Below are 21,677 nucleotides of genomic sequence, written 5' to 3' on the forward strand. Positions count from 1 at the left end.
TTCTGGCCTAATTACCAGGGTGCACCCTTGTAGAATCTGGCAGGCTTACCAGAGAACTTACGTCACGCACGGAAGTCACCATGGTTATATGCGCATACGCATTGCCGAAAGACACAGTCTGCATGGCGCGCAGTCTTCGGTAGTGTGTCCGCTCTGGCTTGAGCGCGTGAAGTATGCTCGGAATTTTTCGGGCAAACCTTCCAGACTGCTTTCTGGCAGTTCGTCTCTTGTGAATATAGCGCCCTCTAGTGGTAGTAATATTCGGCAGCGCTCGTCAGCTTATGTCACCTGCATGGTGCACTGGCTAAAACAGGAAAAAAGGTCTTGGGGCAAGACTAATGGAGACGCCGCACCCCGTGTTGCCAACACAGAGTGCAACATAAAGCGCTGAAAATATTTCATGTAAGGGTATTCCTGAAGATATACCCAACATATGTGTTTGCAAAGGACGCTAGTACTAACATACATGATAAAGCCAAAAGCGCATTTTTATGCAACATCGTCCTTTAATGTCCTCAGGAGCCATTACTGACCCTTGATATTATCATAAACTGATTTTTATCGACATCATTAAACCCTACTGAATTCTACACTATTCGAATATCAACTGGACTTTCGGTTAGGTAATGAGGTAATGAACAGCTGCCACAGAATAAAATCACAGCGTGAACCAGAGTTTTAAGTTTTAAAACTTTGCAAGATAATGACCACCAAGATGGTCTCTACTTCAGCGCTGGCTTCACCTTTATGAGTTTCACATTCCTGTAAAATCCCGGGGATTTTTTAGCAGCAGGAGAGGGAATAAATGAATTTTGGCTCCAAAAAAGCTACTGCATATTTGATTGCACAAGATCATAAAAAACAAAATAATTTCATCAGACTTCTCGTGCCCATCACAAAAGCTCGCTGGCGATCAGTGTACAACCCTGAACAATAAGCAAAACTAAGATGAGGAAGGAAACACACGTTTGCCAACGCCAACCTTTGGTTCTGTCCCCATTAAGCAGAAGCACTCCGTCATTGGTTGAAGAGAGCTATGCTGGTGGAAAGTACTCGTTTTGTCAGTATGACGACGCGTATGCTAACCATGCTTCTCATCTATAAGTCGTCCATAAACTAGCGAAGTGGACTTCTCTCCAAAGAAGTCTCTCTTGCTTGGAAAATCGCGCACTCTCTCGATTCCACTCCACGGACGACGGTGCATTGTGGAAGTCACAGTACTTAAAACTGGAGCTCAGATTCTTGGAACGTACCGGGCAGGTCGCGCCTAGTTTGGACGTCCAGTCGTTTAGCTACATGTACGGCTGTGTCTATTAGAAACGTGTGCCCAAGTAACCATTGTGATAATAAAAATACAAGGCTGTATAAACAAGATTTATATGTATGTGGAACGTGGAAGCGCTCATTATTCTGTGCAATCGACGAAGACGTGAGCATATAGGCCTACCATGCAGATGGCTTTTACCGCCAACTGTTTATCAAACAATATTACCAGCACCTATTCGTTCGCGCGATGCATTTAGATCAGTTCTGCTGGATTTCTCTTTCATCTTCTTTCACGGTTCTGCAAACCTGCTTGTCACGTAATAAAATATATGTCTACGTATTACATGCACTGCTCTACGGAGATCACAACACCGAATCTATTTAACAGGAGTGGGTTATCGGATTGGGTTACAGAATACTTTTGCCACGACTCCATTCCTTGCCAGACGAGTAGCTAACTCTTTCACGGCAAAATATCAATATCAGGAATGTGAAAAAAATATATTATCAGATCATACGATATGGTTCACGCTTAAATTGAGCCTTAAGTCGATAATGAATGGAAGTCAGCTTTTTCTCATCAAGAAAAACAACCCTCGAAGTGAACCTTATCTCATCCAACTGAAAACATGGAAAAAAGAGAAAATGTACCTTCTATGATTCGAACTCAATCCAAATCCCAACCCACCACAAAACGCAAAGCTATCAAAATAAATCATAGGTTCGTTCTATGTGGGACCCAATTCCTTAGGGTACCTGTCGCATCCGACATACGCTTTTGTAAGTTTCAAGCACTTTTTTTTTGTGAGGCGATGGAAACACCTTCCAAACAAATCATATGGTTTGAAGTCATTTTCAATAATGTTTTTGGGTCAAATAAAGGTCAGGTCTAACAGGGACTCAAAATGCGACAGAGCCAGAACTTGTGCAAAGGCATTTTTCGGAACGCCTCGGTTTTTAATAGCCACGAGTTGTCGGATTGAGTGACGTCGAATCACATTTCCAGCCTTTGTGTTGCACTGCTCCGTTGCATTGCGCTTATACAAATTACCATTTTACATCGATGGCTTTTCATTCTTGTACAAAACGAGAATACAAACAGGATAATGAAGAGGCAAACAATTACAAATAAAGTGTGAAGGTGCGCTTGCAGTTATATTCCTTAATCACCACACACAGAGGGCCCGTTCTCTAACACCACTTCGCTGACGGCAAGGGTCTACTTTTTAATTGCTGGGAATTTGTCATTATTGGAAAAGAAACCAGCCCGCGGTTGTCCCGCCCACAGGGCTGCAATGTTGAAAGGACTTATGCAAGTCTATTTCTGCCTGCGAATAATCCGTCTCATCGATCGAAGCCCGAAAATGCACGACGACCATTTGTCACAGCTTCCAAGGGATAGCGCCAACACACCATGGCAACTGCCTGACTCAGTCAATGGACGGATCATCTCTCACAATGCGAGTACATGTAACCGTAAACTGTCTAATGTGTCTTTGTCACCATCCACACATTGCCGACACATAGGCACACAACCTTTTGGATCTCTTAAGGGCATGGCTCCCTGACCGTTTCGATGGCGGATAAATATAGCAATGCCTATGCCGTTCGGTCGTCAACATTTATGTCCACGATGACAGTTTGCTAGACTAGTATCGGCCGGATGATGCCACCGAGTATAAGTGAAGTTCCGGATTCAGTTGGCCGGATGAACGCTGGTTATCGACTGCAGTTTTAGGTACGTTACATGAATTGGTCGCTTCATTTACACATTGTACTGCATGCGGATGAGTTCAGAGAATCTCCCGATTTAAAAATAACCTCAAAGTCATAATGCTGACCTTCATGATTTTTGTCCTATAATTAATCCTACATACGAAACAACTACTGTGAGTTTCCCCGCACATTTTCAAAATGACTTTTTTTGTTCAGATTCAGGAACTGCTAACTCTACATCCGTCTGTGAAATTCATGACATCTCACCCCTATGGTTAATTTCGTCTTTAGTGACAATTTTTTGCACTTTATTACGCAGCAGCAATTGAAAGGAACAACTTTATAAATAGGGAGTTGGAACTTCATTTGTTTTTTTTATGCTAAAAATGAGTTGGCCGATTATGAAAACCAAAAAAAATTGTTATTTTTACATCACTGCAAACAGGCGATGTAGTTTTATTCTTAGGATTGACTACTTAGCCTTCAATTTCTTGTCTTGCACTTCACCTTGCAAAACACGTCTGTGCATAGTTATATGCCATCCAACGGATTCGATCGAAACATTGGAATCTGTCAAAGACTAATTCAATCCGTACATACTTAACACGATCATCGGCTGTAACGATTGCCATTGAAATCTGAAGAAATCAAAAGAACACATTTTGAAAAAAATATATCCCTGATCATCTTGATTTACCAACAACTAGCATATCTTCTGGCGACGAATTCGAAATTAACCAATTCTGAATCTGAACGAAACAAGTTTGAACATGTGCTGGAAACCAGTTTTCAGTTTTTACAGTTGAAAATGATGGAAGTTATGTCTTGAAAGCCTGAAAGTTAAAAGATTAAACCTTGCAGCTTTATGCCATAACAAGATGACAATCTCCCCCAAACAAAAGCTTAGTATAAAAGGGGGAGCCAATAATTTACATTTTGCATGCACACTTTTTTGATTTTCAGGGATGTTTTTCGATAGCTTTAATAGAATGCGCTGTACACCATTTCATTGTTATAAATCTGAAAAAAGCTAACACGAGGAGTTCCATTAATCATTCTACCAGAGAGACATGCCAAGTTAATTTCGGGCAGGATGTGTGCTCATCAAAGACACCAAACAGATGGAAAGTCCCTGTACCGCATATCGATGACTTCGAACACGTAGTCACTGACCTGACAGCTAGTCTTTGACTTGATGGTCAGAGCAAATATTGGCAAAATCGTGTTCAAACATTCAGACCAAGTTGATGTTAATGTATACATATATACATATGCCAGTCTCTGTGTATTTGGAGTTCAGGCGGATTTGTTTGGATTACGTCTGCGCTAACTAAATGATTCCCTTCTGTAAACACTTGACGGTGGTTGTTGCTGATCTTGTTCCCCAGAATTCGTGTGGCACAAACTCAGCATGGCGATATCGGACAAACTGAAGAAAGGATCGACCAGCGATTTCCCCAGTGGCTTCGACCGATGGCTGGCTTTGCAGAGCGTCAGCGACAAGATTCTACGGCGAGCCAGCACGCTGAATGCCATGGAGAAGCTTCGCCTGGAACGGGCCACCAAGCAAATCGAATTCAAAACACAGCTCCGGGAGAGCCACTACGATACAGTCAACCAGCGGCTGAAGGAAACCCTGAAGGACCACGATTTGTACAAGAGGGCCCTCTTGAGAAATGCAGAACCTTTCCGAGACAATCACCCGATCCCACCAACTGCCGAGATGAAGCCGTTTGGGCGATACCAAGGACAGTACCACTCTAAGATGGGGAAGGCAATGCAAAAAGAGGAGGACGAAATCGCGCAGAGGAGACTACGCAAGAGGAACAAGCTCCTTGAAAAGGCCAAACAAGAGAGCGAGACTCTGATTGACCCAAAACTGACGACCGAGCAACTTCTGTCTAATAAGGACAAGCCTCTCTCGGAGAGATTCAAGCGGAGTGCGGGCATGCGCTTGGCGACACTGCGCGCCCAGACCAATGCACTGAACGCATTCATGAAAGTCAAACGCGATATAAACATTAAAAAAGAGGCCAGAAAGCACGGGAAAACCGGCCTGTTCAAAGGTGTATTTCAAACAGAAGACCCCAGATAAAAATCAAAACGGTAAAGTTCGAAATTTTCAACTCTGCAAGTAATGCGGCGATGACAATCATGTCTATTTTAATTAATGCAGAATGGCTATTATATCTAACACACAAACAGAAACACAGATTGGCTTAATAATTAACGAATCAGATGGTTTGAATATCAACCGGGTTTGCCAATGATTCCTGTATATAACCTGCACAAATTATATTGTGGGTAATGATAATGTGGGTAAATATGGAATTGCAATTTCAATATACAGTTGAACCTCATTAATAATAGGTCCTTTGGACTTTGCCGGTTACCTTGTTAAAACAGAAACCTTGTATTACTGAATGAAAAAGCGAAGGATTTGGACAAAAAATTTTCACTGCCATTAACAGAACGTTGTATTAAAAGCGCTGTGTTCTTATTAACGAGGTTCAACTGTATATAAAACTCACAACTAAAAAGTGACGCAATAACGTTCTGTAGATAGTCTATTTGCTTCCTGGTAAAACATTTGAAATGCACTGCTTGTCTTTATCACGTGTGTAAGACAAAGAAGTCTTGTTACAGAAACAAAACAAAAAAATAAAACAAAACAAAAAATGGGGAAATATTACCGGTTATTTCAATCTCACATGTTGCCACAGTATTGGTTTTAATGGCATTTTCAAGAAAGAAATGAAGCTAATATTTCTTTACAAATTGTGACAAGTCTTTGAAACCGATACTGCTCAAATCAAGTAACGGCGGCACAACAGGTGTGTTAAAATGAACCTGTTTACAACAAAAGTAACTGGCAATGAATAAAATACCTCAGTACAGGTGGAAAACTTCAGCACTGCTGGAATACCATCACTGTATAAAGGATGATGAATGTCGTCGATGCATGTTCTGGTATAAATCTCATGCCTGCCAACATTTTTGTCCAGTTAAAACCATTTTTACGGTCCTCGTTTTACTTTTACCAGCGACCCAACTTTCTTTTTCAAATCACCAGCCTCCATCAGCCGCTTGGCTTCTTCCCCAGGTCACACTACCGTGTACATTTACATCTTACATGAAGCGACGGGTGTTGACATTGTCCCCATGATTAGTAATGTCTATGATTTGTCACGATCTCTATTTGAGTAGTTTTCTAATTGAAAGTTTGGGACCAAACATGATACCACCCACACATGCCCTCTCAAGAATGTAAGGAAGGCCCCACACAGAGTCTATGTCACAATACGTGTACTCTTCATAGTTTGGAGAGCTACGAGGAGGACACACTTTTCCAACGTGATTGATAGATTTAGGGGATCGGATAGAATCTTAATGAAGAGGATGAGACAGAGAAATGATATCATTTCAGGATAAGAAATGGGTTAAAACGCCGAGTAAGCCGCAGACACAGGAAGTAAGATTAAATATATATGAAGGAAGATAGGGGGTAATGGAGAGGGGAAAACGAATTTTTGCAACACATAAGAAAAGCGATCAGCAATTTCAGCAAATATATCGAAGACGATGTGGGGATGGTGCTGTCTTTAGTATCATGATTAAGCTAATCTTCACTTTTAAGGGGGTTCAAATTTTAACTGTATACACTAGCAATCAAGATTTCAATTCATTACTACCCTTGCTCATCGAGCCTAGAGACAATGCTATAATCAGTCCAGCTACCCAGCAGGAGGCATAAAGCTCGATATTGCCATTTTAGGCAGACAGAAGTGGCCAATTCATTCCCAAAAGACTGGGGGATTACCCAGTAGTAAGAAAGTGCCATTACAGGTAAATGTGAGCATCTACAGTGTTGATTCAACTGCCACTAACAAAAAAGTTTTGGAAGGACAAGATAGGCAAAGTCATCTTGACAGGAAAGGCTTGAGGCAGCTACAGAGACAAAGACAGAAAAGGTATGTTGAGGGCTTCGTTTAGCATGAATGACAGCAGTCTACTGAAACCAAACGCCTGTAAGCCAATGCAAAGAAAAAAGAAGTATTTATTGAAACAGTGCTGGCACACAGAGGCGACTGGAGAGTGGTGGGCAGGCCTGTCTACAAGATGAATATGTGCAGCAAGGGGAAAGAGTGGACATCTACACATAGAAAGAGAGCTATGAACAAGCAAATGTAGAATAAATACCCTTTGGGAACATCTCATAATTCCGACTGGTTAAAATGTTTTGTTCTCATCACACAACGGTCGGACATGGCACTGGGAACACTGCCCAGAGCAGGCTATGCACAAAGTGGACCGTTCCCACTGATGGGTGAATGCTGCTTTTTCCAGTGAGAACGGTCCAACAGAAATGAATACTTCCGAGATGCTCCCTTAGAGTGTCAAGGGTATAAGTAAAGTAATGTGGTGGAGGAGGTATAGAGACAAAAAGAACGGAGAGGTGCTCTGTCAATGAACTCTATGCTATCGAGAGGAAAGATACATGTAGATTGATCTATAGATGGAGGGCAGGGTTAGCTTTCAGGGAGGGTAAAAGTTAACTAGAATGACTGCATGTATATACATGTTGACTACAGGTAAATGTCAGACGCAAAAGCTACAGTGAAAGTCTTGGAGAAATGGTAATTTGATAAAAGAGAGATGACATGTCTCTCAACTTCTAACAAACCCAATTTATGAGGTGAGGGAGACAAGTCAAAGTGTTACACTCTTAAAAGTGCATCACCGCAGTCGACAACAATTACATCAGGGCTATGATTATAGACACGAAAGCCCAAATGACAAGTCTGGATGACATCATCCCTGCCTGCCCAGCTTCGGCCTCCCCCAGCTGGTTGTCAACTGTTGGCCAGAAAGAGATGAAAAGGGGGTATCGGTGACAACTGTACAACAGGGCAGAATTTTTGCCAATTTCTTATCAAATTAATAGGCTTTCATTCGTTCAGATCGCTAGCAAAATTCGGAGCCCTCTCCAGGTAACACTCATGGCCCAGGTTGCATTGCACTGCAGAAACTTCCCTGTGTTTTGAATATCAATTCTGCCACGGGGACCAACTCAGCAGAGGCACAGACACACTTGAATTTTCTTTAGTACCATCACAATCCAGAACCAAATCGGTGCGTTATGAATTGGTCAATAATAAACCTCATTCTTGAGTCGTCGGCCTTATGGAAATTGAAAGCAAAGTTCACTTTTCATATAACTTGGCCTTGAGGGCATTAACAAGGAGTAAAAAGAAATTTCCTGACAACTTACTATTTGTCAACTCTGCTGAATAAATTGAAATTTAGCTGAAAACGCATTTTAATGGTGTTTTATGAAAGCATTAAATAAAAAAGGATAGGGAAGTTTGGAAACCAAATGCTCTAAAATAGTCTGATACCATTCTGTTCAGCGGTTAAAAATTTAGAGCACAAATATGAGGAACAAGATCAGAAAATTGCCTATTCAGGAATAAAGTCCATTTGAAGAGCATGTTGAGTATTTTAATCGAGGGGGAGGCAATTTCAAATTGTTACTTTCTCAATGCACAGCAGCAGTGGTGGTGGAACTCAGTGCACTTTGACATAATCTTAAAATATCTTGTATATTGGACATGCATACAATGTACACGTACATGTACGTCAACTACATGCATTTGCCATGTTTTGTTCATGATTATCGGTATTCTGTCTTTATCAACTTGGTTTCGGGAGTTAGTTTGTTGGCCTGTCTGCATGCCTGCTGATGTTTTGTTGGCCCCTCTGGAGTCTGCTGCTGGTTTGTTTACTTGGTTCATTTGTGAACACTGTTGGTCCAACTTCATTTCTGTCTTCTGATGTTCTCATCAGTTCATTTAATGGTTGTGTTGTTTGTTGTCAATGCTTTGTCTAATTGTTGTACTATTTTAGCTGCTGTTTAAAAATATATTTTGGTTATATGAATATTGGTATATGAATGCATTACACTTTTTCAGTTGAAAGTTATATTCTTCAATGTTTGTTCTCATGAGTAATTTAAAGTTAATTTTATTCAAACCAATTTTAAATTGATTTTTGTAAAGGAGCGTCTCAAAACTTGGGAGCGTTCCCGTTCCGTTGAACCGTTCCCGTTCAAAATGGACCGTTCCCACTGGAACACCGGCGTTCCATCGGAACGTGCCCACATCACAGGCACGTTCCAGACCGTTCCAGGCAGCGTTCCGTAGGGAACGCGTGTTCCCAGTGGAACAGTCCTGCAGTTACATTCGCTATCGGGAACAAAGATTTTTGGCATTCATTTCCTAGACCGTGTCTCATGAAGGACGGCAGCAGCACAGCATTTTGTGATTTACTCCTCATGGACGTTAACTTTTCTCCCGTTTTTCTTGTCCATGTTCACCATGGTATAGCTTACCACTCAATGACTTTAGAGTATATCTGGACACCGTTAATTTTATAGTGTTCATGTTAACGTCTGTACTTATGAGTGTTTTATTCATTGTCGGGTTTGCGGATAGAGGGCATTATCATGGCGATGTTTCTACACATATGTATACCATCGTATCAGTAACAAAATAAAAAACTAACCTGTAATTGAAGGGGTGTACGGGGTGAGGTCTTCAAATATTACGGAAAAGGTTGAACGACATGACTAAGGCAATTAAACTCGACGTTGGTTTGCAGCCTTTAGCCCAGTGATGCACACACCAAAACATACATATACTCTGTATGAAGTCACCACGTGGTGATTTTTCACTTTTGTATCTCAGTTAAAAACAAAACTTCCATCATCACATTAACAAATTTTGCCACATCACATTTCCATCTTAGGTTTGCTTACAATTCTTATTCAAAATTAGGCAAAAGCAAAATGGTTTACCTGCGCTCGTTTGTTATGGCAGGCTCTGCTTTGGGACATTGGCAAAGATTTGTACATGGTCGATATGAAGCTACTCGAATGAGGACATTCAGATGGGCTCGCGTGTTCCTGTCAGACCGTTCTCACAAAGGAACACAGTGTTCCATGAGGAACGTCGCATTGCATTCCCAACGGAACGGTCAACCGTTCCAAAATGAGAACAGGGCATTCCAATGGGAACATTCCGACCGTTCCGAATTTTGAGACGCTCCCTAAAACTCCTCTTTAATTCAGCGCTTGGGCTGCTACTTTCAGTGTTAATGTTAAAACCTGCCATACAAATAATAACAGTAAAACCAGTATGCAAACTCTGTGCATCCCGGCTCACCTTAGCAATACATCCAAACAGAACAAGCTGCATTACTAAAGTAAACTTCTATTCACAGAGACACAGAGAATGATAAGACTTCAGAAAAGCTCCCAACCAAAACAAATAGTAAAATTAAAAGAAACAAAAGCCTAGGACAAAGAATGAATTTGTCTTACCTTCCTCTGGTTTGGCGCAGGCGTGTCCACAGCCATTATGGCAGCATTTTAAGATATCATCACAGTCTGTGTCGTACTTGCATTCATTTGCGCATGTGTAGGAGTCGTCAAAATCATTAATCACTACAGGACACGTTCCCGGTTTCACATCTGCAAGCGAGACAGCCAGGATGTAGAGGGTATAATTAAGTACACATGAAAGATGGCAATGCTGGAGTTGCAAGACAGACTTATGCATGCATCATTGGCCAAACCTTGACTTTATCAAAAACTTCAGCTTCCAGTTCCAGCTTCAAACTACGGTAGGTCCCTTGACGTGACTTGAAGAAAAAAAAAAGACTTTTGACTACCTGTGACTTGACTGACATAAATTTGACTTGACTGACATTACCAATATTTGTTCAAATAAATGAAAATGGCATCTACGACTTCCAATGTAATATTTAAAGCAAATCTGTTTTTCATTCAACGGATGACTTATCGCTAGAAATATCACCATATATGAAAAGAAACTGGGCAAACAGAGCAGAAAAGAGTCATGGGTTACTTTGTTAAATCAAGTATGTCACAAAACATTTACAAGAAACAAGTAAAGGTTCCTACAAAATATGAAAACCAAATGCCAGGACTAATTTAGGACATTTCCATTACATTTAAGGGTATTATGTAGAGGAAGTTTGTTTGGTATTGTGAACTGAAGGACTACTGTTTTTTTATTACCACATCAAAAGTGGCCTATCAAAAATTAAACCCTTGCATGACTTGACACCCATGAGTTTTCCATGAAGACTTTGTCCTCTGACAACAGGGATGCTAGGCCATGTTTTTTCCTGATTTTCCATAACTTTCCAGGAAAACTATTTTCCATGTCCATGGGAGCCCCGCATGTATATAATAACATACAATGGGCTTGACAAAGTGACTTGGGACTCGCTTGAAAAAAAATGACTTGTGACGTAACTTGAGGAAATTAGCACCCTGCAATCTGTAGGATATGCACGCTGTAAACACATTGACGGTTTAATGGGCATGCCGTACCTTTTGTAGGTTCAACGCAGGCATGACCGCAACTATTGGAGCAGCATTTCAGATCCTTGACACAGTCAGCGTCCGTAGTGCAGTTGTTGACACAAACGCCCACAACGTCACTGGCAATAACAGCTGGGCAGCCTCCAGGCTTGAGAACTACGGATCGGTTCACAGATATCAAGTGTTGATCTTGGCTTGTGTATTTCATCACAAGGTGCCAGCGGTTAGTAAGCAGTAATTCCTCAAGAGAAAACTGAAACTACTGACACTGAAAAGGAAACACTGGAAGGGGCAGAATTCTGTGGATCACCATCAGAAAATGACATATTATACTCAACTATTAACTAAATTTGTTTTTTAAATTATCGGTTGAAATATGAAGAGCGGAAGTGAAACCTGAACTTTGTGAATAATATGTTAGCAATCTGCTAACTGGACACCAAATCGTACAGTTGACAGCACTTCAAACTACTGATTTCAAAGAGATACCTACATGTATTCAGTTTTCATCAGCTTTTTATATTAGTGTAGGGGGTGAGTGACCTCCCATGGGGGGTGACAAGCGGGGCACTGGACATTGTTTGACACATTAGGGTGCTGTTCAAAAACTTGTGTAATACCATAGAGATCATAAGCAAATGTGTGATCTCGTAAACCCTCCATTTGAAAGAACTTTAGCCATGTACATTTTGGGGGTTGAAATATGTGCTTATTTGTTGAAAAGCTTTGTAAACTACCGTGTGCGAACCAGAAAAAAATTGCGCTTAATAGCAAACAACTGAAAAGTATCCAAAAACATCAAATTCATGTGTTAGAAAACAAAATACATAGAGGAAGAAGGAAATGAAATATTGTGAACTTCATGTGGAATTTCAGCAGCTTCTTTTTCACATTATATCGTGTTTTTCAATGTGTGAAAAGTACATGTAGAGCACAAACTATTTTCGCGACCGCACAATTTTGCGACCGACTGAGATTTTGTGTGGTATTCTGGCTCACGATACCTATGCACATTGGGGTCAACACATTGCTGCAAGGCGGGGGGGGAACCAGTCTCCTTCATATCACACAGCACGCACAACACATGGTTTCAGTTTCTCCACTGCGAAGTTTGTCCATGACTCGTCTAGTGCGTGATAGAGGCATCTATTTACGACACTGTGCGGAATGCACCGTCGTGGTGGGTGCGACTTTTGTTCCTGGTTTTTGATGCACTTTGCCCAAGCATTTTTTGTGTCTTTTTGTACATTTCCATGGCTGCGGGTTGTAATTTTTACCCACACTCAAGTTTCTGGAGAAATTTGCTGCAAAAAAGAGTTATCTTCCAGGTCAGACGTTAAACGTCAGAGGGAGTTCAGCGTCACGGCCAAAAATTTTAGCGTTGCCCCCACGCTATAATGCCCTGGCGAGAACACTGCTATTTATATAACACACATTCTTCTTTTTCCTATGAAAGTGCAACATGTTTTAATGACAGTCAACCAGAAATACATGTATTACATGTGTTGTAGTCAAGATCTCCCAACAGGACCATCTCAAGACCAACACAAGACCTTCAGTCTGAATTCAAGTCACAAGTTATTAAAATGAACTGCAAAAAAAGTATTCCTTTGTCACTATTTTTCATGTTACTTATGACTGGTCTTCTCCATGATCTTGTATCTGGTCTTCCAATGGTGTTGATAATCTCAATTACGAAACTGGATGAATTGACTGAATTTTCCCCAGTTTCATAGTTGCAGAAATTTGCGTTGGGCAACTATTTACATGTGATAAAGTGTGACCAGCCCTTCCTCACATTTTCCAGCCTCACTCGGTTACACTGGCCCCTTCTTTTTACACAGTCATATGGGAGAAATTATCAAGGGACAACATGAGCAGTTTAAGCACCGAATACATGTATTCTTACATCCATTTCATTGAATATCTAGAAATTCTTCGGAAAAAACAAGGAGGCTGGGGATTAAGAAATGTAAGACTGGATCACAAGCAGCATCATTGAAAAGGAACCTGGGTCATTTTTTTTTTCCTTCACCATGCAACTTAGGTGTGTGAAAAATTTGTGATTTTGTGGAACTCCAGATTTTCCTGAATGGTTACGTTTGAATAAAACATCTCATTCAACTCAGAATAACGTACTTCCAGCTCAAAAATGATCAAATATTCATCATTCAGCAGACTATTGACAAGTTTGTCAGTCCAGTTCAGGTTTCTTTTCTGGTCATATGTTGCTTGGCCCAAGATGGACACTTTACCTGTCTGCTGAACTGCCTCCATGCATGTGTGACCGCAGCCATTGGAACAACACTTCTGATTGGCTGAGCATTCCCCGTCGTGCAAACAGAATTCACCACACAGACCAATCACATCATCCATTGCTGGACACTCACCGGCATGGTAGACTTTTTGCGTCAGGTAAAAATAGGGAAAAGGACTTCAAGACAATCTCCTAATACAATGAACTTGAGGAACTTTAATTTTGCAAATTTCTGTTATTACATTTTTTGTACCTGTAACACTGACATTTTTTTCGATAATATACAGTATTATGAGATTGATTATTATTGCCGCTATGAATTCACTGCATGAAGTGTAACACTATCAAGCATGTGGGCAGAATGTCTTGTCTCTTAAGAAATAAGGACAGTTTACTCACAGGAAATAAGTAACCAACATGTGGCAATTAAGTTTTGAGTGTAAGAATGCATGTGTGTGAAACTCCTGTGTTAGAAAGAGTTAAGAAGGTCTGTGCCAGGTATAACCAGGGTATCTGGGTAACCACCCATCAATATCAACAACAGGTTTCCCTTTTTTCGGGTCGGGTACCCATGAAAAAATTTCAATATATAAAAGTGTATATGAACTCAATAGTGAAGGGGAGAATTGACGAAAAATCACGATGCCCCTGGAAAACCTAGACCGGCATTCATAACTGCAGTTCAGAGATCAATTGAGCTACTTTTGTTACAGATTGATGATAACATTTTTGTTTAATAAAATGATTGGAGAGATTCCCCTCAATCGTTTAGAACAATGTGCTGCTTCGTAGCTATCTATGAAAAAAGAGCACTTTTTCAGGCACATGTCAACCTGGATTGGGCACAAGGCTCATTGTTAAGTAATCTTATCTTGGATGCCCGGTATTGACATAAAACGGGTACCTGGTTCCAATAAAATCTGGAAGCGCACACCCCTAGAGGGAGGCCTCACCTGGTTGGCGGCAGGAACAAATGTCGCAACCGGTTGCAGCATCCTTCTCAAAGCCATAATCACAGAACATGTTACACGTTATTGGTGGGCAAACATCTGAATTAAAAAAAATATGCAACCAAAACAAAACCGACTTCATTGGATTTCAGAACCGAAGACAGTGATGCAGTGGGGGATCTAATGGGCAAACACAGTGTGTAGGGATGGCCAATTTGTAACTGAATGTGCACAAATATGTAGTGTCTTCGCTTGACAGGAATGTTCCTTGCCAGTGATGCACAGTGTCCAATGCCAACAGGCTATAGTGCTTAACATTTTCAGCACTCTCCAAGTAAACAGTGTGCCCATTTTACTTCATCCATAATCTGGGTTGATTTGAAGGGCGCCCTCAACGACAAAGAAAAGACAAGTTGGTGGGGATTTTTTCAACTGGGCTTCCAGCACACACGCAAAGTCGGTAGGATTTAAATAGAAGAGATGGTCGTGCCTACTCACCGCGTCCTGTGCCCAACACGCATGAACCTGTATGAGAATGCAGCCAGTTCCTACCAAAGGACCGTCCCTGCAAAGTAACTGAACACAAACTCTCTCTTGTTGCCAACCAAAGTGGACAGGAGCAATAGAACGTACCTGGGTCTCCTTTGCACTGGCACGTGTCACATCCGTTTTCATCAACAACAGCTCCGTCCTCGCAGAATCGTTGGCACAAGACAGGCGGACAAGTCACTGAAACAGGAAAACAATGGCACATTTTTGTATTAGTTTGACACGCACTGCATAAACTCGACAGTGAATGCTGTTTACATCATTCTGTTGCAGTACTATTGGTCAATTTTTCTGATTCTGGTGAAGCACCAGAAACAGTCTGGTTCACATGCACTATGTTACAAGGTTTGAGCCCTTTCAAAGGATCAGGCTTTTTTGTTGTTCGCGGGCAGGGCATTTTATACCCGGGCAAGGCATTTTACAAAAACGACTTCACTCTATCCCGGAGAACTGAAGTATAATTGTGCCAGTGATCTACGATTCCTTTGGGCTACCTCCTTTCATGATGGATTGATGACCAATGATAATCTTCTCGAAATGTTTGCTCCATTTTGAGAGTCTCTGCATAGAGAACTGCAGGTGAATGCTGAGCACACTCGTGACACACTGTTCCAACTTGATCAGAGTAGTTCGAACCGATGCTTCCAGTGTACAAGAACTGAGCAGAAGGTGGATTGAACCTGCCCTTGATTTTTAAACAAATTTCTAACAGGTTATTTGCAGAAATTCTAACCTGGTTCAGTGTTACAAGAGCACATGTCACAACCATCATCATCTTTCTGAAAGCCGTGGGCACAGAACATCATACATAGGACTTCAGCACAGACGACTGCAGAGAAAAGCAATGCATACTCAAGGTTCGAATTGCACAAATCCTTTTGCAAAACTACAGTGAGTTTGAAAACATTAATCTTTCACCTGTAGTTAAAGATAAAGCAAGCCATAATACATACATGAACTTGGTAGGCCAAGTAGGATTTTAAAGAATGGAAATTTGTCAACATTCGAATAGAAAGGAGAAAATTGATGACAAATGAAGCGGCTTGGGAAAAATTTGAACACCACTCGCACCATATACCTGCCTACCTATTGGAATGTTCTAAGTTATTTTGCACGAAAAGATGCTTTATTGACAAGTATACAATAAGCAAAGTACCGCTGTTATGACCATGTAGGCGTACCAACTGTAATGGTGGCCAATGTTCAGTGAATCATGATACCACACCGCAGTACCAAGTATTTTGACTAAAACTTATTTAGGGAGTTCTAGTTCTCAGAGCACAGGGGTGTGTTCACTATGGACTTTTAGAACTACATCTGCATGTTTTTTCTGAAGTGATGACGATTGGCAAAGACCCAGACCTAGACCTAGCTCTAGAGGTAGGACTGAGAAGCAGTGACAGGAATCTCCATCATGAAATTTGCTAGAGCTGCAAATGACAACAAACCTGGGACGTCGACTGCTTTCAGGCACTGCTGCCCGCAGCCGTTGGAGCAACACTTCATGTCCGAGTCGCAGTCCTCATCCCCATCACACAGATCCACGCACACCCCCACAGACAACTCTCAGCCAAGGACCCCAGGGGACAGGATCCAGGATGTACAACTGTCACATAAAATCCAGAGCCGACTTTTATTCAAAATTTGTCATAGGGCAGGTTCCACTGGAATTATATGTAAAATTCATCTTAAAATGTAGAAAGGCATCATCAGGTTTAAGGTGAGATTGACTATCAACATAATCAAGCAAGAACTTCAAAAAAGGTTACACAAGCCATTAACCTTATTCATCTTGGGAACCTATGAGAGAAATTTCATAACAGATTAATTTCGATTACAGTGATGAATTATCTACAATATGTAATTTATAATATCTAAATGTTTTAACCAGCCACGCCCCCCACATAACACCGTAACTCCATGTGGTGATAGATAGTCACCAGGTCAGTTCTTGGTCATGCCTGAACCTGTACGACTGCTTTATGGTAGCTAATACATCCCTCACATTTCATCTCTAACTACATTTTCATTAGCTGCTGTGGAAGTACATGTACAAGTTATACCAGTCACAACCCCAACAGCCGTGACCTCTCAGCAATCTGTAAACACTGAGATCGAGTTTCTGACAGTGACCATATGGGCGCCTTGGGATACTGATCTTTCAACAGGCCATGCTCTGGAGTGGTTATGGGTCATTATAGGGACTTGGCAGTCTTAAAGCACATTGATAGCTTGAGAATTACATAAAATTCAGCTTAATAATTCAACCAAAAAAATAAAAGTTATTCGAAAAATATGGAAATGTGGTGACATGCAAACAACATTTAAATAACATTTTAAAAAATCACAGATTGGCATGGAACTCAAAGGAGTCTGGCACCACCCATTTAGAACAGATTAATAAGGAATTAATAAAGAAATAAGGAACATGATAAAGATATGGCTTTCGTGCGAGTAATGTCAATTATTTTAATTATACTATTGACAGCATATATCAGCACCCTATCCCATGAACCCAAAAGGGGATAAGAACTTGAAAGGTGTCATGCTTTACCCGGAATGTTGACAGCATCCATGCACATGTGACCGCAGCTGTTGGAGCAGCACTTCTGATGCGGCTCACAGTTGCCGTCGGACGTGCATAGATCAGTGCAAATGCCGAAACCTCCGCTGCTGGTTGGACATTCACCAACATGCAACACTGTGAAAAAGGGGGGAAAACAGAGAGGTGAGCAGGAGGCCAGGATAAACTTGTCTATCCGTTTCTGGGTTTTCATCACGTGTGCAGCCGGAATGCAATGTCTGTAATGATGATACTCAAACACTTGCTGGTGGGATGTAATAAATAACGCATTACCTACAGAAATGGAAATATTCACTCGTTCATCAAAAGGTTATTCGATGCCAGTTTCAGGTGGGGTTAAGATAGTTGGGGGCTGGAAATATTTTAAGTGTGGGCTTGTGAATGTAAGATTCTCTGAGAGAATATTGAAAATGGAGCAGTAAGTAATACGCTAGAAAAGGTATCTTTGTTATGCATTTCAGCTAAAGATGTTATGCCAAGGTTCTTTGGTTTCATCATTTAAAAGCCTCGGGATTTAGTCAACTTCCAATACCTGTTACATGAGGCCTACCTGGAGGGTCGTTGCAAATGCAAACATCACAGCCGTTGTCATCTCTCTTGAACCCATAGTCACAGAATATGCTGCACATTACATCGCCACAGGTATCTACAGCATGAACAATATTCAGCATATTTCCATCTCAATATCCACAGACGTGAGATGCCAAAATGTAGACCACTCAATTAAGGGGGGCCAGCAAAAGTGTGTGGGCAATGTCTTTGGCAATCAAATGATGAGGAAAAGTGTGCAAACAATTTCCGACACAATGTGCACAATCATCTTCACTTGACAGGGATGCACACAGAATTCCAGCATCCTTCAGTATGACATGACTACTTCACATTTCACCCCTGGAGGTGGACTTATAGATGCTCTGAGCCTATAAATCCAGCAATATATGCAAGAACAATTTATGTTCGAGATTATCTTCTTTAAGTTTGATCCAAGCAGTTGCTTGTTTCAAATGGACGGTCAACAAGTCAGGTATAGTGCCACCAACACACACTTTGCACGGGAGGTTTATACATGCAGTTATGGCCCACAGCTATTTTTTCTACAACATGATGTCCACAATTTTCTCCCAACCTAATCTTTACTGAACATGGTCTCCGAATCCCTCCATTCCATTCATTTGTGAGGAATTCATCAACTCACCTGGTGCTCTGAAGCTGGTCATGCAGACCAGGCCGCAGCCATTGGAGCAACACTTTTGATTGTCGGAGCACTCGCTATCATCTTGACACATGTCAACGCAGATGCCGTTGACGCCTTCTGGCAGAGAGCCTACAGGACACACCCCTGGCCGCACCACTTTGTGGAAATACAACAAGCATCAAAAGGTAATTGCGGAGGCAGGATTCGAACTTATAACCCCTGGAATGCTGTAACCAGTACCTTATCGACTGAGCTAGGATTTGAACCCAAAATTATCTGCTTACAAGTGCAGCAGTCCCCATAACTTCATCACTGAGGCTAAATCCACTGCTCAGTGGATTTGTACCAGGTTGCTTGATAAGGCCATGCAGCCACCTCATCAGTCCTCAGGTTGTTGATACATGTAAACATGCCAATAAAAGAAGGTTGTTTAAGTCCGACCTCAGCGAGTTGATTTTTTTCCCACAATCTTTCAGATAGCATTGTGCTACTTACCACATAAAACAATTAAAAAAAACCATACCCCACACTGCATAACCCACTGCAGTACATTCTGTGAAGAATTGAATCCTTTCATCAAACTGCCTGAAACTAAAATTATCCTGCCTGTTACGCCCTGCACCCCCTGAAATCACCTGGCTGTTTGGCTGTTACCCCCTGTACCCCCTGAAATCACCTGGCTGTTACCCCCTGTACCCCCTGAAATCACCTGGCTGTTACTCCCTGTACCCCCTGAAATCACCTGGCTGTTACCCCCTGTACCCCCTGAAATCACCTGGCTGTTACCCCCTGGACCCCCTGAAATCACCTGGCTGTTACTCCCTGTACCCCCTGAAATCACCTGGCTGTTACCCCCTGTACCCCCTGAAATCACCTGGCTGTTACCCCCTGTACCCCCTGAAATCACCTGGCTGTTACTCCCTGTACCCCCTGAAATCACCTGACTTCTGCAAAACTGCTCACACGCTCTTTACGACATACATGTACATTGTACCAGTGAGTACTATAGAAAAACACTACGGTGCTGGTGCTAATTAATGTTACAATCTGTTCGATTTACCTGGCCTGTCAACAGCTTCTGAACACTGGTGACCGCAGCCGTTGGAGCAGCATTTCTTGGAGCCTGTGCAGTTGGCGTCAGCGGAGCAAGCTTCCAGGCACAGGCCAAGGCCACCGTCTGTAACCTCAGGACATGCTCCAGGCTTCACTTCTATGCACCCACCGAAACGACAAAATTGTTTTTAACGTGCTAAAGTAGTGTGCCCGTTCCACCAGCAAAGCTTAATTTGTTCAGTACGAGCATACCCCTCAATAAAGATATCTCCGGAAAGGGGGCATATTACTTCGGGGGGGGGGGCAAAGTATACCCACCAGCAACAAACTTTCGAACCATATCAATGGTTGAAGGGGTCAATTTTGAAATATCATCAAGCAAATTGAACATTTTCAGCACTTTTCGAGCAACATACACCACGTTCAAAATCCACTACCATGACCCACAGCCGCAGTTTTGGACACAGGGCAGGGTATAACTGCACAAAGGAAACTGAAGATATTTCCCTATCCTCGGTAGTCAATCTTTTGTTCTTGGCTGTAAAAGCCTGTGCTCTGTCAAATGGGAGAGCATTATTTTCCGGCAAACAATGGGACACACAGTACCCTTGCCTTGTGGAGCAAACTAACATACTGAGCCATTTGTGCACAGACGTTACAGTGATTTCTAAATTATACCTGTCATGATTGCAGGTGTGCACTGGCGTGCCCCGCAGCTGTTGGGGCAGCATTTCTCCGATGGCGCACACGATCCATCGTGTTCGCAGGATTCAGAGCAGACGCCAAAACTGTCAGCGGAAGCAGGCGGACAGGACCCTGTGTGAATCTCTATTTACCATGAATAAATAATCGAAAAAGAGTATTTGTGATGTAGTATGGCCAAGACTAGAGCACCATTCAACAACATGACACAAAAACAAATGCATTAATAAGACAAACAAGTTTACAAGGTTAACAAGGAGATTGCTCTTCCTATTGGTACATATCCTATTTACGTATCGCATGATACAACAATCACATCTATGATTAACGAAGTGATCCACGTGCCCTTTTAACGACAATCGCCTTTCAAAGGAAAACAATAAAACAATTTGAAATCTTTTTAGTTTTGAAGAAAGTGATCCCAACAAAATAGAAATGTTTCCCAAAAAAAATCTGAAGTGTTTCCTCCAAGCTCCTATACTGATACACTCAGCAGTCATCCTACCTGTTTGTTGATTGCAGAGACACAAATCACATCCATTCTGGTCTCTCTGGAAACCATAAGGGCACCACATCATGCAATGCATGGACGGACACTCAACTGCAGCACATAGGGATGAATGTTTATCTTTATATAAAAGAGGTCTGAAAAATGCATGAGTAAAAAATGTCTTTTTTTTCTGGAGTTAAAAGAGCTAGCATGTACACTTGAGTGATCAGTGATCAAGTTCTGCGATCCCGTTCATGACCCAACAGCTGCCCCATTAAAATCTTTTTAAAGCCTGGCATTAATGTAAACCCATCAATTATGAGTTCCTCTGCAAAGTGACAGTTAACGGTTTTCTTTGTCTTGTTGTTTTGTTACAGTTTGTGTTCTCACATGTGTCGGCGCCCCCCTGCATGGAGTATGCTTCAATGAGAACACTTTTTGGACCTAATGTCTCTAGAATATTTGACCAGCTCTAGAAAAATGGGTAATAAGTCGCCAGATTCAC

General features: G+C 41.7%; 2 protein-coding genes across 2 annotated transcripts in view; one reads left to right on the plus strand and one right to left on the minus strand.

Moving 5' to 3' along the window:
• Positions 1–2,634: 2,634 nt before the first annotated feature.
• On the plus strand, positions 2,635–5,687 carry LOC110989281 (uncharacterized). The gene is made up of 2 exons (XM_022253555.2): positions 2,635–3,004; positions 4,371–5,687. Exon 2 carries the CDS (start codon positions 4,394–4,396, stop codon positions 5,075–5,077), a length of 684 nt encoding a protein of 227 aa, XP_022109247.2. The 5' UTR covers positions 2,635–3,004; positions 4,371–4,393; the 3' UTR covers positions 5,078–5,687.
• LOC110989280 (uncharacterized) overlaps positions 5,118–21,677 on the minus strand; it is a 38,915-nt gene continuing 22,355 nt past the window's right edge. Inside the window, 15 exon segments of the mRNA XM_022253554.2 lie at positions 5,118–7,839; positions 10,364–10,513; positions 11,402–11,548; positions 13,648–13,794; positions 14,603–14,698; positions 15,233–15,328; positions 15,882–15,977; positions 16,597–16,716; positions 16,719–16,754; positions 17,703–17,849; positions 18,283–18,378; positions 18,928–19,083; positions 19,988–20,137; positions 20,659–20,808; positions 21,188–21,283. Coding sequence (XP_022109246.2) covers positions 7,739–7,839; positions 10,364–10,513; positions 11,402–11,548; positions 13,648–13,794; positions 14,603–14,698; positions 15,233–15,328; positions 15,882–15,977; positions 16,597–16,716; positions 16,719–16,754; positions 17,703–17,849; positions 18,283–18,378; positions 18,928–19,083; positions 19,988–20,137; positions 20,659–20,808; positions 21,188–21,283 — 1,784 coding nt within the window. The 3' untranslated portion in view covers positions 5,118–7,738.

Source organism: Acanthaster planci, linkage group LG16 (genome assembly GCF_054643075.1).
Source record: "Acanthaster planci isolate LZ-2023a linkage group LG16, COTS_SCS, whole genome shotgun sequence".
Lineage (NCBI taxonomy): Eukaryota > Metazoa > Echinodermata > Asteroidea > Valvatida > Acanthasteridae > Acanthaster > Acanthaster planci.

Bases quoted from the DNA above. Each gene is read 5' to 3' on its own strand.
- LOC110989281 (XM_022253555.2), top strand. From the start codon at position 4,394: ATGGCGATATCGGACAAACTGAAGAAAGGATCGACCAGCGATTTCCCC.